This window comes from Gallus gallus, chromosome 23, assembly GCF_016699485.2.
Source record: "Gallus gallus isolate bGalGal1 chromosome 23, bGalGal1.mat.broiler.GRCg7b, whole genome shotgun sequence".
In the NCBI taxonomy this organism is placed as follows: domain Eukaryota; kingdom Metazoa; phylum Chordata; class Aves; order Galliformes; family Phasianidae; genus Gallus; species Gallus gallus.
The window spans coordinates 2407047-2419313 of NC_052554.1; the positions used below are offsets into that span (position 1 = coordinate 2407047).

The following is a 12267-nucleotide window of genomic DNA, read 5'->3' on the forward strand; positions in this document are numbered from 1 at the left end:
GTTTAAAGTAATGCATCCATTAAAATAACCTTCGCTGTCGGGGACTGTGCTCCAACAGGGGCCTGTTTCACCGGGGGCGGTGGGGAGGGAGAGCTTTGTTCTGCAGGAAGGGGTCGGAATTTTGGGAAGGTGGACGGGGACCCAACTGCAGGATCCATCATCCTGGCTCATGGGAGTGAAGCTGGCATGGACGCACCAACCCATATTACCAGCACAGTAATTGGGAGCCTGAACCAAGCTGGGACTGGAGTGGGGATAAATCGGTCCTCTGTGGGGCTAAAGTGGTTCCTTCCGGATCTGAACTGGACTCCTCCAGGACTCAGTTTCCATAGCAATATGATGTGCATCCTGCAGCGAGATGGAGGGAGTGGGAAACCCTTCGGCCAGTCCGTTGGGCCAGACCTCCAACCATCATACACAGTGGTGTGTTTTGGAGGAGGCCTCTGAAACAGTGGGCTTTTGCTGCTTGGTGGAGCATTGGGGTGATGCTGCAGGGTGGCACAGAGACTGCGAGGATTGTGCCCGCCACCACCCACCCACGTCCCATCTCCTGCCTCCTGACACAGCACAGAAGGGGACAGCTCGCCTTTCCTGTCCAGCAGCAACCACCTCTCCTGTTTCAAGCTCCCGGGAGAGGCAGGAGGCTTTGTTCAGGAATTGGAGGAGCGGAGGCCAGAGAAAGCGCGAGTGCCCTGCCAGCTCTTGTGTTTCACTCCCGAGGAATGCCGGGGAGGGGAGGGGAGCACAGCTTTCCCCCTTCCCGATGGGCTCTGGGCCCGGCTGCAGGGTGCTTTGCTGCTGCAGAGAGGAAGAGGAGAGTGTGGGGATGAAGGACAGGGGTCTGGCTCTGTGACTCTGGGGAGGTGGGTAGCATGGCTCACAGTGGATGCAACGGCAACCACGGTGGCACAGCAGTACCATGCTGGTTCTGTTGGAGCAGACGTAATAATTCAGAGTGAGAGCTGCCAAGCAAATATCACACCCTGCCTTGAAACAGGAAAAGCACCCATAGGTACCCCAAATCTGTAGGTTCCAGAGGAGCACACACCACTCACAGCAACAGGGTCACGGCTGGGGAAGGGCAAAAGCAGCAGCAAACCCAAAGCCACCCATGCGTGTTCAAATATTTAGTGTGCACTTGCTAAGGTGCTTCTGCTGCCTTTAGGGCATCTCTGCGTTTGAAGCATCAGAGAGGAGTTGAGGTGGGAACATGGGGGATGGGGAGAAAATGCCAGGGCTGCAGGGCTGGGGGGTGTTCTCTCCTTCCCAGCTGAGCCTGGGGGGACTGCATGGCCTGGGCTGCCCCTCACCAAGGAGGGCTCAGACAACCCCAAGCGCTGCCCATCGTGGCCACAGCCCCCCACCACACACCTCCTCCTTTTCCTCCTCATCTCCCAGTCCCAGTGCTTGCAGCACCCTGGGGTGTCCCCAAGCACCACCATGGCCTGGGGTACAGCCAGCAGCTGCAGCAACGCGGGGGCTGACGCCAGCAGCCAGCAGCTCTGTGCGATGAGTGCAGCACAATAAGAGCAGCAATGGCGGGGCTGGCTGAGGCGACATGGGGACAGCAGCATAGCGGGGAAACTAACAGGCAAGAAGGGCTACTCAGAGGGGTAAACTCGCCCTGCTACCATCCCTTTTGCATCTCTTTCCTCATCCAGGTTCACCTGCAATTACCCCCAGCACCCACCCACTGCCCTGGCCAGGCCTTGACCAGGCCTTGAGCACACCTCAACTAGGCCTCGACTAGGCCTCGACCAGGCCTCAACCAGGCCTTGACCACACCTCAACTAGGCCTCAACTAGGCCTCAACCAGGTTCTAACCAGGCCTTGACAGGGCATTGACCACGCCTCAATTAGGCCTCAACTAGACCTCAACCAGGCCCTAACCAGACCTTGACCAGGCCTTGACCGCGCCTCAACCAGGCCCTGAAGGCCCCAGCCACGCTCCAAATGCCACAACCAGGCTCTGAAGGCCTCAACCGGGCCCCAAACACCCCAACCAGGCCCTGACCAGGCCCTGACACCACCACAACCATCACCCCCTGAGTCCCCCCTTCCCTCCCCACCAACTCCCCGAGCTGCGTGCTGAGGGCAACAGCCCTGGGGGGGCCACAGCTGGCCCCTGCCAACAATGGTGCCCTGTGTCAGCCCCGCGCCCACGGCCAGACAGCCATCACCTCGGGGCACACCGCCGGCCGCTCTCACCTCTACACTGCTCGCTGCTTCCCAGCTCCCTCCTGACAAATCCCTGCTCCCGATCGCTTCTCCTCCCCGCGGGTCCATATTAAGCTACATTCTCCTTTCAGCTGGGTGGAAAACAGCAGTAATAACCATGTGGAGAGAGCCGTGCCCCCCACCTCCACTTCCCTCCCACTTCGGGGTTCAAATTTCATTTCAGCAAAAAAGCTTCCCCCGCCTCCAATTTCTTCCCCCAAACCAAGCCGCTGTCGTCTCGTCTGATCTCGGCAGGGGCCGTATGGATGCTCGGCTCCTCCTGGTTCAGGATCTGCTGCCAATCTGGACCTCGCAAACTGGTTCTCACACAGCTCCCGCCTAGCACCTCCCTCTCGGCATTTATTATTTCATTATTGTCCTTCCTCAGCTCGCTCCCATGCCACCGCCCCGGGTGCCCCCGGCTCCTCATCCCAACCCCAACCACCGAGTTGGCTGGGTGAGATTTATTCCCGGCGAATTCCCGGGGGCCGGCAGCTGGAGGAGCCCGGAGCTGCCTCCCTCTCTCCCGCAGCTGAAGATCTCATCTCCCTCGCCCAAGGCGCTCCGTCCTCCTCCTCCAGATATTTTAGGCCCAGGTTTTGCGAGGAATTTACAGGCGCCGAGCCCAAGCCGATGCGCTGAAGTCAGCAGGAGGCGAGGAGCGTGCGCAGGGCTCGGGGCCCCGGGGGTGGTGGCGCGGGGAAGGGATGCTGCTGGCGGCCTGGAGCTGGTTGAGCCACGGGGAGGGCAGAGGTTGGGGCTGGCGGATGCTAGAACCACTCAGCTCTCCCTCCGCGAGGATCAATACCACATTTCGGCTTCCCGCCTCGCGAGGCTGCCACAGCCCTCACGCCTGCGCGCGGTGGGCTTCGGGTGGGAGCGGGGGTCCCTGCGCTCTCCACCACAGCGCTGTGTCCCCGCTGTCACCCACCTCGCTCCCTGCGATCTACACGCCAGCCCCATATGCCGACCCCTCCTGCTGCCCCACGGTTCCCCCCAAGCCCTCAAGTCACTCCGGTGTCCCCGTGGGCTTCACCCCACTGCAAAGGGAATCCTCGGCACACGGCTGCCTTTGTCACGGCCCTGCTGGCACACACCCGCCCTACGTGCTCCAACAGGTGAGCCCCCAGGGCAGCGTTCCTGCCTGGGCCAGTAACTGTCCCCACCGGGCAGCGGGTTCGTTTGGTGCTGTTCCGCTCAGCACGTCTCTCCCTGCCACATCCTCGGTCGGTGAGGCACAGCATGGGGGGGTTGGGGGGGGGGGGGGGCAGCAGATTTAATGAGCTCCCCGGAGGCATCGCCGCGCACCCCCCTCCCGTGCCCGGGAACCATCGCTCTGAAACACAACCCCTCGGTGGCAGGGCTGGAAAAAAAACCACAGGGCACATTGCTCTCCCCCCGCTCCTTCCCCGCCTCCCCCAGCTTTTTGCTCTCCTGCCGATGCCAAAGACCCAGCCGGGCTCTTGTGCTTTCACTCGCAGCTGCAGCTGCCGATTTTCGCTGTAAGCCCTTGTGCCTAGAAGGCCCAGAGCGAGGGATTCTGGGACGCGGTGATTGAAGACAGCACCAGCGCAGAGACCATTGCTCAGACTTTCCCTGTCTGTCGCCCCAACGCTCAACCCACAGAGAGGGAAATAAAAAAAATAAAAAAGGGGAAAAAAAAAAAAAGAAAAAAAAGAAAAAAGAAAGAAGCAAAGCAGAGAGCAAAACGGACTCAGCTCAGCTCGCCCCTTCCCACCCACGCGGCGCTGCGCGCTCTGCTCGGCACCGCCAGCCCTCGCCCCGGCCACGCAGCCCCAAAACCAGGCGGTGAGGTCCAGCTGCACCGCTCTGCGATGCTGAGCTGCCCCCCAGCACCACTGTGAGTGGCATAAGAAACTCACAGCCGGCGCCCAGCAGCATCCCGGTTGTTTCCCCGCTATGGTATTTTTCCAAGGGTGCACCTTTGGCAGAGTGAGGGGAATGCCGGCGTGCACGGCTGTGCACCGGGTGTGATGCACGAGCACAGCGGGGTCCCCGTGCAACGCCTCGGGATGAACAGCGGGAGCAAAGCCCTGCACACCGGTGAGCTGCTGTGCACAGAGGGGCTTCAACCGCTATGGGGGAACCTTTGGGATGCAGCCCTGCAGCCGGGCGAATGCCCTCAAGTCCCTTCTGCATGCAAAGGCCCCCGAGGGATGGGGTCCCTAGTAGAGGAGTGATACAGGGATGCAATGCCTGGCCTGCAACCCACGTGCTGCACTAGGCATGGTGCAGGGCAGCATCCCACTGACCCCAGGTGCAGCAGCACTAACGCCAGCCTCGACGAGGAAGAGACGAACACGGAGCACACCACGACGCACAGCACCCTGCGCTCACAGGGGGGCTGCACCCCAAGGGACAGAGCCCACAGAGCCACCCTGACCTTTCAGGGGTGTTCTGCAGAGCATCCCCCACAGAGCCGAGCCCAATCCGACGGCACCTGCAGCCCCCAGCACTATGCAACACACCGCAGCCCCGATGCTGGGGAGGGGACGGGAGGGGTCTCAATGCAACCAGGGGCCGCCCCACATGCAGACGGCCCCGCCATGGCCCTGCAGCAGCCAGCCGGCCCCATGGGGAGCCTAGCTCCATCGCCGTGCCAAACCCCCCCCCCCGTTCCTCCTGCTCCCCCCAAAACGCTCCCGTCGCGAGCCCGGAAGTAGGAAACAGCCCTCCCCAGCGCTGCCCTGTTTACCATGAGCTGGTTCCAAGCACTCGGGAGAATAGCAGGAGCATTTCAAGGCCCTGTTTCCACTCGGCTGACACACACTATTTATAGAAGCCCACAATTCTCCCAGAGCTTTCCTCGGGATCTCAGCAGAAATAGCCCGCCCCGGGTCCCTGCAGCCTGCTCTAAGGAGGGCAGGGCAGCGCGGCCCCCCCAGGCTCCCTATAACCTTCCATGGGCTTCCATCGCTTCTCCTCCTCCGGCCGCCCGCTCCCGGCGTGTCCTTGGCTCCCCCGTCCCCAACGCCGTGCCAACCCACAGCCTCTCCCCCCAGCACAGCTTTAGGACGAGGATCCGGGAGAAAGAAGGTGGGAGGGGGGGGGTGACAGGGGGCAGAGCCAGTGGGGGGGGGGGGTGACAGCATGCCACCTCCCGCCCAACTGCATCGGAGCGCGGCGGCGGAGCCACGGGGGGACTCGCACCGGGGATGGAGTTGGCCCTATTCAGGTTACAGAGACATGGCAGAGCGGAATTTGGCGCCGTGCCATCCCTTCTCCAGCCCCCCCCCTCCCCCCCCCCCCTCCCCTTCCTCCCCTCCCCACCACCACCACCACCACCACCACCCTCCCCTGCAAATTCCTGAGAGCAGCAGTGTAAGGGGACACCTGGGGGGGGGGGGGGGGACACGAAGGGCCGCGGGGCCCCGCTTCGGCCGCGCACCCCATAACCCCCCCCCCCCCAGCTGGGCAGGATGCATGCCCGCGCCCTCGGGGCTCGCTTCTGCTCTCTGTCACGCCAGGATAAATCTGGAGTGACTCCACAGCGCGCCGGGGCTCGCACCAGCACACAATGAGCTCAGCCTGTGGCTTTTGGTTGCTGTTCTCACAGCAACCGGCCAAGTGGCTTTATGCACAAGGCCACCTGGTCGCGGCCGGGGCCAGTTCCTCCCACGGCGAGTAAACAAGCGGGGATCCGGGGGTGCCTCCACCTGCCCCCTCCCCCCCCCCCTCCCCCCCAACCTCCCTCGCGGGGGGCTTTGGGGGATCGGCAGCGGGGTGACCCGGCGGGGTGGCCGCAGCCCTGCGTCCCCCCGAGGTCCTGCCGTCCCCACGCAGCACGCCGAGGGGTTCGGAGCTCGAAGGCGGCGGGGAGGTTCCGAGCATCCGCTGCCCGACAGCATTTTGGGGCGGCACAAGTGCAAAGCGAAGGCATCGCGCACCACGCGAGTTGGCAGCGGGGATGGGGACCCCCCCCCCCCCCGCCCCTCGTCCGTCCCCGTCCCCCACCCCCACCACCCCCCCGCCCCGGTGCCATCCCGCAGCTCCCCGCGCTGCTGCAACCGGGGGCGGTTGAGCCGCGGGGGTCGGGGCGGTCGGGAGGGGGGGGAGCTCCGCACGCCCCCCCGGGCTGCGAGGATAACCCCAAATTTTGTTGACATGTTCCGTTCTGCCTTCTAGCGGACGGAGCCGGCTCTGACAGCTGTCACTCAGCGCTCGCAGCCCGGGGGGGAGGCGGTGGGGGGGTGGGGGGACAGGCTGAACTCATGGCAATGGCACGGCGCACGGCGGGGGGCTCGCGGGGCCCCCCCTCCCCTCCCCAAGTGCCATTAAACTCCGCGCTGTGGCACCAACTCGCCGCGCAACTTCGACGGAGGGGACGACGCTTGGGGGGGAGGGGGGGGTGCCCACCTCCCACCCCCCTCCCCTCGCCCCAAAGCGGGGTGCCCCCCCCCCCCCACTCCGCCCGCGCACAGACACACACGCACACACCCACACCCCCTCCCTCCCGCCCCCTCCCGCCCCGACCCCCGCCCCAGCCCCGCACAAAGGGGCACTCACCCGTCGGCTGCAGCGCCCCGAGCCCCGCGCCGTCCGCCGGGGCTGCGTCCTGACCGCCCGCGGGACTCCCGGAGCTGTCGGCACCGCTCGCCACCTTCAACGAGAGCATTTCCAGCGCCTCCTGCTCACATTCTCCCCAAGGCAACTCCTCTCCTGCCAGCCCGCCCCCTCCTCCGTCCCCTGCCTGCTCTCTCCTCTCTGCTTTCCTCCTTCCCTCTCCTCTCCCCCCCCCCCTCCACCCCTCTCTATGTGATTTTTCCTGGCTTTTCTCTCCCCGCTGCCGCTCGGCTTTTTCGCTTTTTTTTTTTTCCCTCCGCTTTTTTTTTTTTTTTCCTCCTTTTCTCCTCTCACCCCCAACCCCCCCCCGACCCCCCCCCCTTCGCCTCGCACACACACAAAAGGCAGCGGAGCGCGAGGCGGAGGGGAACCGACCTCCCCTCTGCGCCTCCGCCGCTCAGCCGCCTGCGGAAAGCAAAGAAAGACACAGCGCAGCAGAGCCCTGCTTGCCGCTGCCTCCCCCCTTCCTCCTCCTCCTCCTCCTCCTCCTCCACCTCCTCCTCCTCCTCCCTCGCTCTTGCCTTCTGCCGCTCCCGGCTTTGTGGGGGCTGGGAGCGGGGGGAGCGCAGCCGGCGGCTCGGCGCGCCCTGCCCTCTCCGTGCGCGGCGGGGACCGCGCTCCGCTCCGCTGTCAGCGGCACGGCCAGCATCCGGCACCCCGGGGAGCCGCGCAGCACCGCCGGGGCATGCCGGGCCTTGTAGTCCTTCCTCTCCCCCCCCCTTCAGCTCCTTCCCTCCTTCCTTTCCTCCCCCCGCCTCGCTTTTCTCCTCCCCGTTGCTGCGAAGCGCGCAGAGGAGGCGGGGAAGGGCGCAAATGGGTGCGCGGCTTTTGCGCTCGATTTTGGGAGGGGGGTTCTGAGCGGTGGGGGGGTGGGGGGTGGGGGGGGTGATCCCCCCCTTCGGGTGCTTTGCACCCCCGGGATTTCCCCCCCCCCGCCCCCCCCCCCCCCCTCCCCCAGCGGGATGTATGGGGCATTGCTGCCCTCTCCTGGGTTGCACCCGCACAGCGCGGAGTGCACATCTGCCCCATGCGCGCACCCTTCTTTTTTTTTTTCTTCCTAATTTTAAAATCTCCTAATAATCATTATTATTATTATTATTATTATTATTATTATTATTATTATTTTTAACTTGGGTGCTGTTCCAACGGTCTGGCGGTGCAGGAAACTTCCCCGCTGTTTCCTAACTCCTGGAACCACAGAAATCATTCAGGTCGGAAAAGACCTCCAAGACCACCGGCTCCAACCCCAACCCATCCCCACCAGTACTGCCCACTGCCCTAAGCGCCACATCCACGGTTCTGGAACACCCCCAGGGGCAACGACCCCCCGCACCCCCCCCCCGGGGCAGCCGTACCAACGCACCACCACTGTTTCTGGGAAGAAATTCCTCCTAATCCTCCACGCATGGGGGTGCACGAGGAGCCCCTCATCCCTGGCACTGATGGGCTGAGCGATGCCCAAAGCCCCCAGGGTGGCGGTGGCAGAGCAGTGGGCTGTCCCCCAGCCCCCCCCCCTCCCACCCCCCTGACCTCCATCTCCCGACCATCTCCCCATTGCTTCCCCTCCAGCACTGACATTCCCGGAGCCCGGCAGATCCAAACTCATTAAGGCGGATAACACCGCCGCTGTTTGTTGTGACACTGTTTGTGTGAGTGACGAGCGAAGGGTTAACTCCAGGGAATTGGGAATACTGCCTGGCTGCTAATAACACGTGAGTCACCGCCGGAATAACACATGGGTGCAGGGAGAGACACAGCACCCAACTGCACAGCAGCCCTCTGCCTTCAGGGTCGGGGTTTGCCGCCTGCAACGACCCCAAATCCGGGCAGGGGGAGGGGGTCAGCTGCTGGGGTCGAGCCCCGCAGCACGGAATTACCACACCCCCGAACCCATCAGCTCCATCCCCGCACCCCGACGGGATGGGGGTCACAGGGATGGGGGACGGGGAGGGGACAGAGACCTGCACGCATCGCTCCCACCTCCTGGAAACCACGCGGAGAGGAGCAGCCCTGCGCTCCAGCCCGGTCAGCAGAGGAATCTGCACACGCAGACAGGATCGCTGCAATCGCTGGTGGCTGAGTGAGCAACTTTGCAGGCTTCCTCGTCCCCTTGCCCTGAATGTCAGCTTTGAATTTTCTTGCTATTTTTAGGGATGATTCCGACACGAGGAGGATCCCTCCGTCCTCGCCTCGCCGGGTTTTGCACCGTGTGGATATTGCGAGGCCGCCTATGGCTGCACCTGCCCCTATATACATTGCTATACCTGCCCCTATATATTGCTATACCTGCCCCTATACATTGCTATACCTGCCCCTATACATTGCTATACCTGCCCCATATACAATGCTATACCTGCCCCACACATATCCCTGTACCTGCCCCTATATATACTGCTGTGCCTGCCCCATGTGCTGCTGCACCTGCCCTGCACGTGCATTGGGACGGAGGGTCGGGTCGGCTGCTGTGCCCAGAAGGTCGCGTGGAAAACATTCCTTTGCAAGCAAGGATGGGTTAGAATGTAAAAGATTTATTAATTTAATCCGAAGCATTAAAAGGTCATGTATTAATCAAAGAGATGCTTAAAACTGTCAAAGTCCTTTGTCAGGTTTGAAGTGCATCTCTATAGTTATCATAAAATATATATAGATATCAGTCTGGCACGGAGCCCTCGCTGGGCTGGGAGTGGAGGGGGGGGAAGGAGGGGGGTCCCCACGGGTGGGCTCTGCCCGGATCCGGGGGGGGGGGGGGGGGGGGGGGGGGGGGGGGGGCATCACCACCATGTCCGTCCAGGTGGGTCAGCCGGGGGTCTGTGGTTTGGTTTGGGCTGGGAGGAGGGAGGATGCTGGGGGGGGAGAAGGGGGGGGGAGTGGGGTCCGTAGCCGCGGATGTGGGCCGTGCCGGGGGTCGTCGCGGAGGGGAGCAGCGCCCGCACCGCTCGTGTCGCAGCGTCGCTCGTGGCCCCTCCTGGCGGCGGGGTGGGGGAGGGAGGCGGCTCCCCAGGGCCACCCGGGTCACCCGGACGCGCCGTCCCTCCCGCAGACAGTGCTGTGTCAGCAGCGGTGCCTTGGGCTTACGCTACCATCTAGCGGCTGCTGCGCCGCGCGGGGCCACCGCTGTCCCCGCGCCGTGGGGGTGTCCTCGTGCCGCGGCGGTGGGCGGCTGTCCCGGTTTCCGAGCCCCCTCCCCAACCCTTCGGAACATCGGGGCGGTGGGTGACCCTTTGTCCCCGTGCAGTGTGTGCCCCCCCCCCCCCTCCCCGCGGTTTGTGGCTGGCGGCAGCGCCTGGGACCCCCAAAGCCAGCGCCACATCGCCGGGGAGGGGCCCCGGGGGCCGGGGGAGGTTTGGGGACTGCGAGGTGGGCGCGAGAGGGGACGGCGAGAGGGGCGCACCGGGATGCGGGAGCTGCCTTTGGGGAGCGCTGCGGGTCCTGCAGCCCCAGTTGAGGCTGAGGGCTTCCAGCCGTGGGGCCGTCCTGATTTTGCCCCCATCGCCACAGCGGAAGAGACTCAACCGGCCCCGAAACGGCAGAGCAGGGCGTTCCCCAGGCAGACAAACCACCCCGGGTTTGGCTCAGCTGCCAACACTGCTGAGCGTCACCGCGTCCCCGGCTGAGCACCGCTCCCGCTGCGACACCCCGCAGCCCCCAGCAGCCCCGGGCTTTGCTTCGCTCCCCAAATCCCGCCTCACACCCCCCCCCCAATCCCTCCCCATCAACGGGGCCGTGGGGCTGGAGAGCCGAAGCTGTGGGGAGAGGTGGGGACAGGGAGGCCACGTCATTAAGGCAGGCAGGAGGCGAGCAGCTGTGCGCAGCCTGGCGTGCTCCCCAGCTGCGGTCACAGGCCGATGCGTGGCCGCTCCATCCGTGGAAAAACACGTCCCCTCCCAGCGCCCGGTGCTGAGCCGTGGGGCGACCGCACATGGGTCCCTCTGCGCCCCGCTTTCCCCTATGGGCACGGCTCCCGTAGGGCTGGAGCGGCGCTGGTGCACCCGGCCGAGCCTCGTGTTGCGTTCTTGGCCGCTCTCCACTGTTGTCTGGTCATCGCAGATCTGCTCCGTGACCCGGGAGCGCTGCGTGCTGCCGTCCCTGGGGAGCGCAGCTCCGAGGGCACAAAGCCACCCCCACCCCCAGCGCCGTGCCAAGCGGGGACGGGCCTTCCCAGCAGCTCTCAATGGGGGCGGCTTTGGGTGAGGGTCCCCACGGTGGGGGTTGGCGGCGGCAGCGCGGCTCCGCCGTGTGCCAGGGCTGCAGCGTCGGCCATCTGCAGCGGTCTCACACCTGCGCCCACCGCTTGGCACCGCGCGGGCAGCCCCGGTCCAACCCAACCCCCCCCCCTTCCAGAGCAGGGAGGCACAGCCAGGAGCTATAGGGGAGATGGGGGTCTCGGGGAGCACTGGGGAGATGCGATGCCGTGCTTGCGTGGGATGTGGGGACAGGAGGTGATGCTGAGCTCTTTTCCTTCCCCTCCAGAAGATGCCGCAGGGATTCGGGCAGCGGGGAGGGGGGACCTCATAGCCCCCATCTGGATGCTGCGCTCTGCCCTCCCCACCCCGGGCTGGTGGCTGTCCCTCCACCCACTGCTGGTTGGTCGATGGATGGAGCATGGCATTAACATCAAATCGATGCCCCCCCCCACAGCCTGCAGCCACGCTGGGCCACACTGCGCCCTTTAACCCCTTCACTCCCAAGTGAGGCTTCTTCTGCTGGAGCTGAGCTGCAGATGGGCCCTGCCCAGCACTGCCGGGGTGCTGCGGGCACCTCGCTTCATTTAAGGGTGCACCACCCCCTCGTGCAAGCAGGGCCTGCAGCGGGAGTAGGAAAGGACAGCACGGCTGTCACTGTGGGCATGAGGGACACATCCTTTGGGTGCAGCGTTTGCTCCCAGCAAGCAGTGTTGGGATGCTGGGTGTGTGTGCACGTGCATGCAGCAAGTAGCAGGGTGTGCAAGCATGCAGACACATGCAGGCGTGTGCACAGAGGTAAGGTAGGGTTGCCCCTTGCACACGCATGTGCACACTGACTCCGCTCTGCATGCCCAGCCTGGGGCCGGGCAGCATGCATGCATGGCATCACGCGTGCACAGTGCAGGCAGTGAGAGCCGGGGGGCAGAGCAGGCAGAGGGGTGGGGGGAAGGGGGGGGTGATGGAGGCGCTGCGATGCCTGCAGGGTGCAGACATCCCCGTGGGTGCAACGTGGTGACCCGGGAGATGGGAGGCGCACGGAGATGGCAGCACGTCCCCAACCCCCAACCCTGAGCCCCCCATGTGGGCCCAGGCCCCTTCCATCAGTGCTGGGGAATTCATTAGCGGCCACAGCTGGGCCCTGTGGGGGGGCAGAGTGGGAGGGGGGGGGGGGGCGAGCTGCAGGGGAAATTAACCCCTTCCTCCCCAGACTCGCTCACAGGACCCCCCCCCGCCCTCACACAGGGGTCCCCCCCGGGTAGGGCCAGAAGGACCCAGCCCCCCC

General features: G+C 64.6%; 1 protein-coding gene and 1 long non-coding RNA gene across 7 annotated transcripts in view; one reads left to right on the forward strand and one right to left on the reverse strand.

Annotated features, from left to right (window-relative positions):
• Window positions 1–7433, reverse strand: part of AHDC1 (AT-hook DNA binding motif containing 1) — a 43460-nt gene extending 36027 nt beyond the window's left edge. For 2 of the 6 annotated variants that reach the window (XM_040651979.2, XM_040651980.2), the window contains exons 1-2: window positions 7177–7433; window positions 6745–6838 (exon numbers count right to left, since the gene is read on the reverse strand). Coding sequence is in view for 2 of the 6 variants with exons in the window: in XM_040651977.2 (XP_040507911.2) it covers window positions 4934–5330 (397 nt within the window). In the remaining 4 variants the exon portion in view is untranslated. Of the gene's footprint in view, window positions 1–4933; window positions 5371–6744 lie in introns of those variants that run through there. The other 4 variants (XM_025143038.3, XM_040651981.2, XM_040651978.2 and 1 more) reach the window with 4 other exon arrangements.
• Window positions 5353–9374, forward strand: LOC121107501. The gene is made up of 3 exons (XR_005841700.2): window positions 5353–5413; window positions 8371–8881; window positions 8953–9374. It is a non-coding gene; the product is annotated as an uncharacterized LOC121107501 (long non-coding RNA).
• The last annotated feature ends 2893 nt before the right edge of the window (window positions 9375–12267 follow it).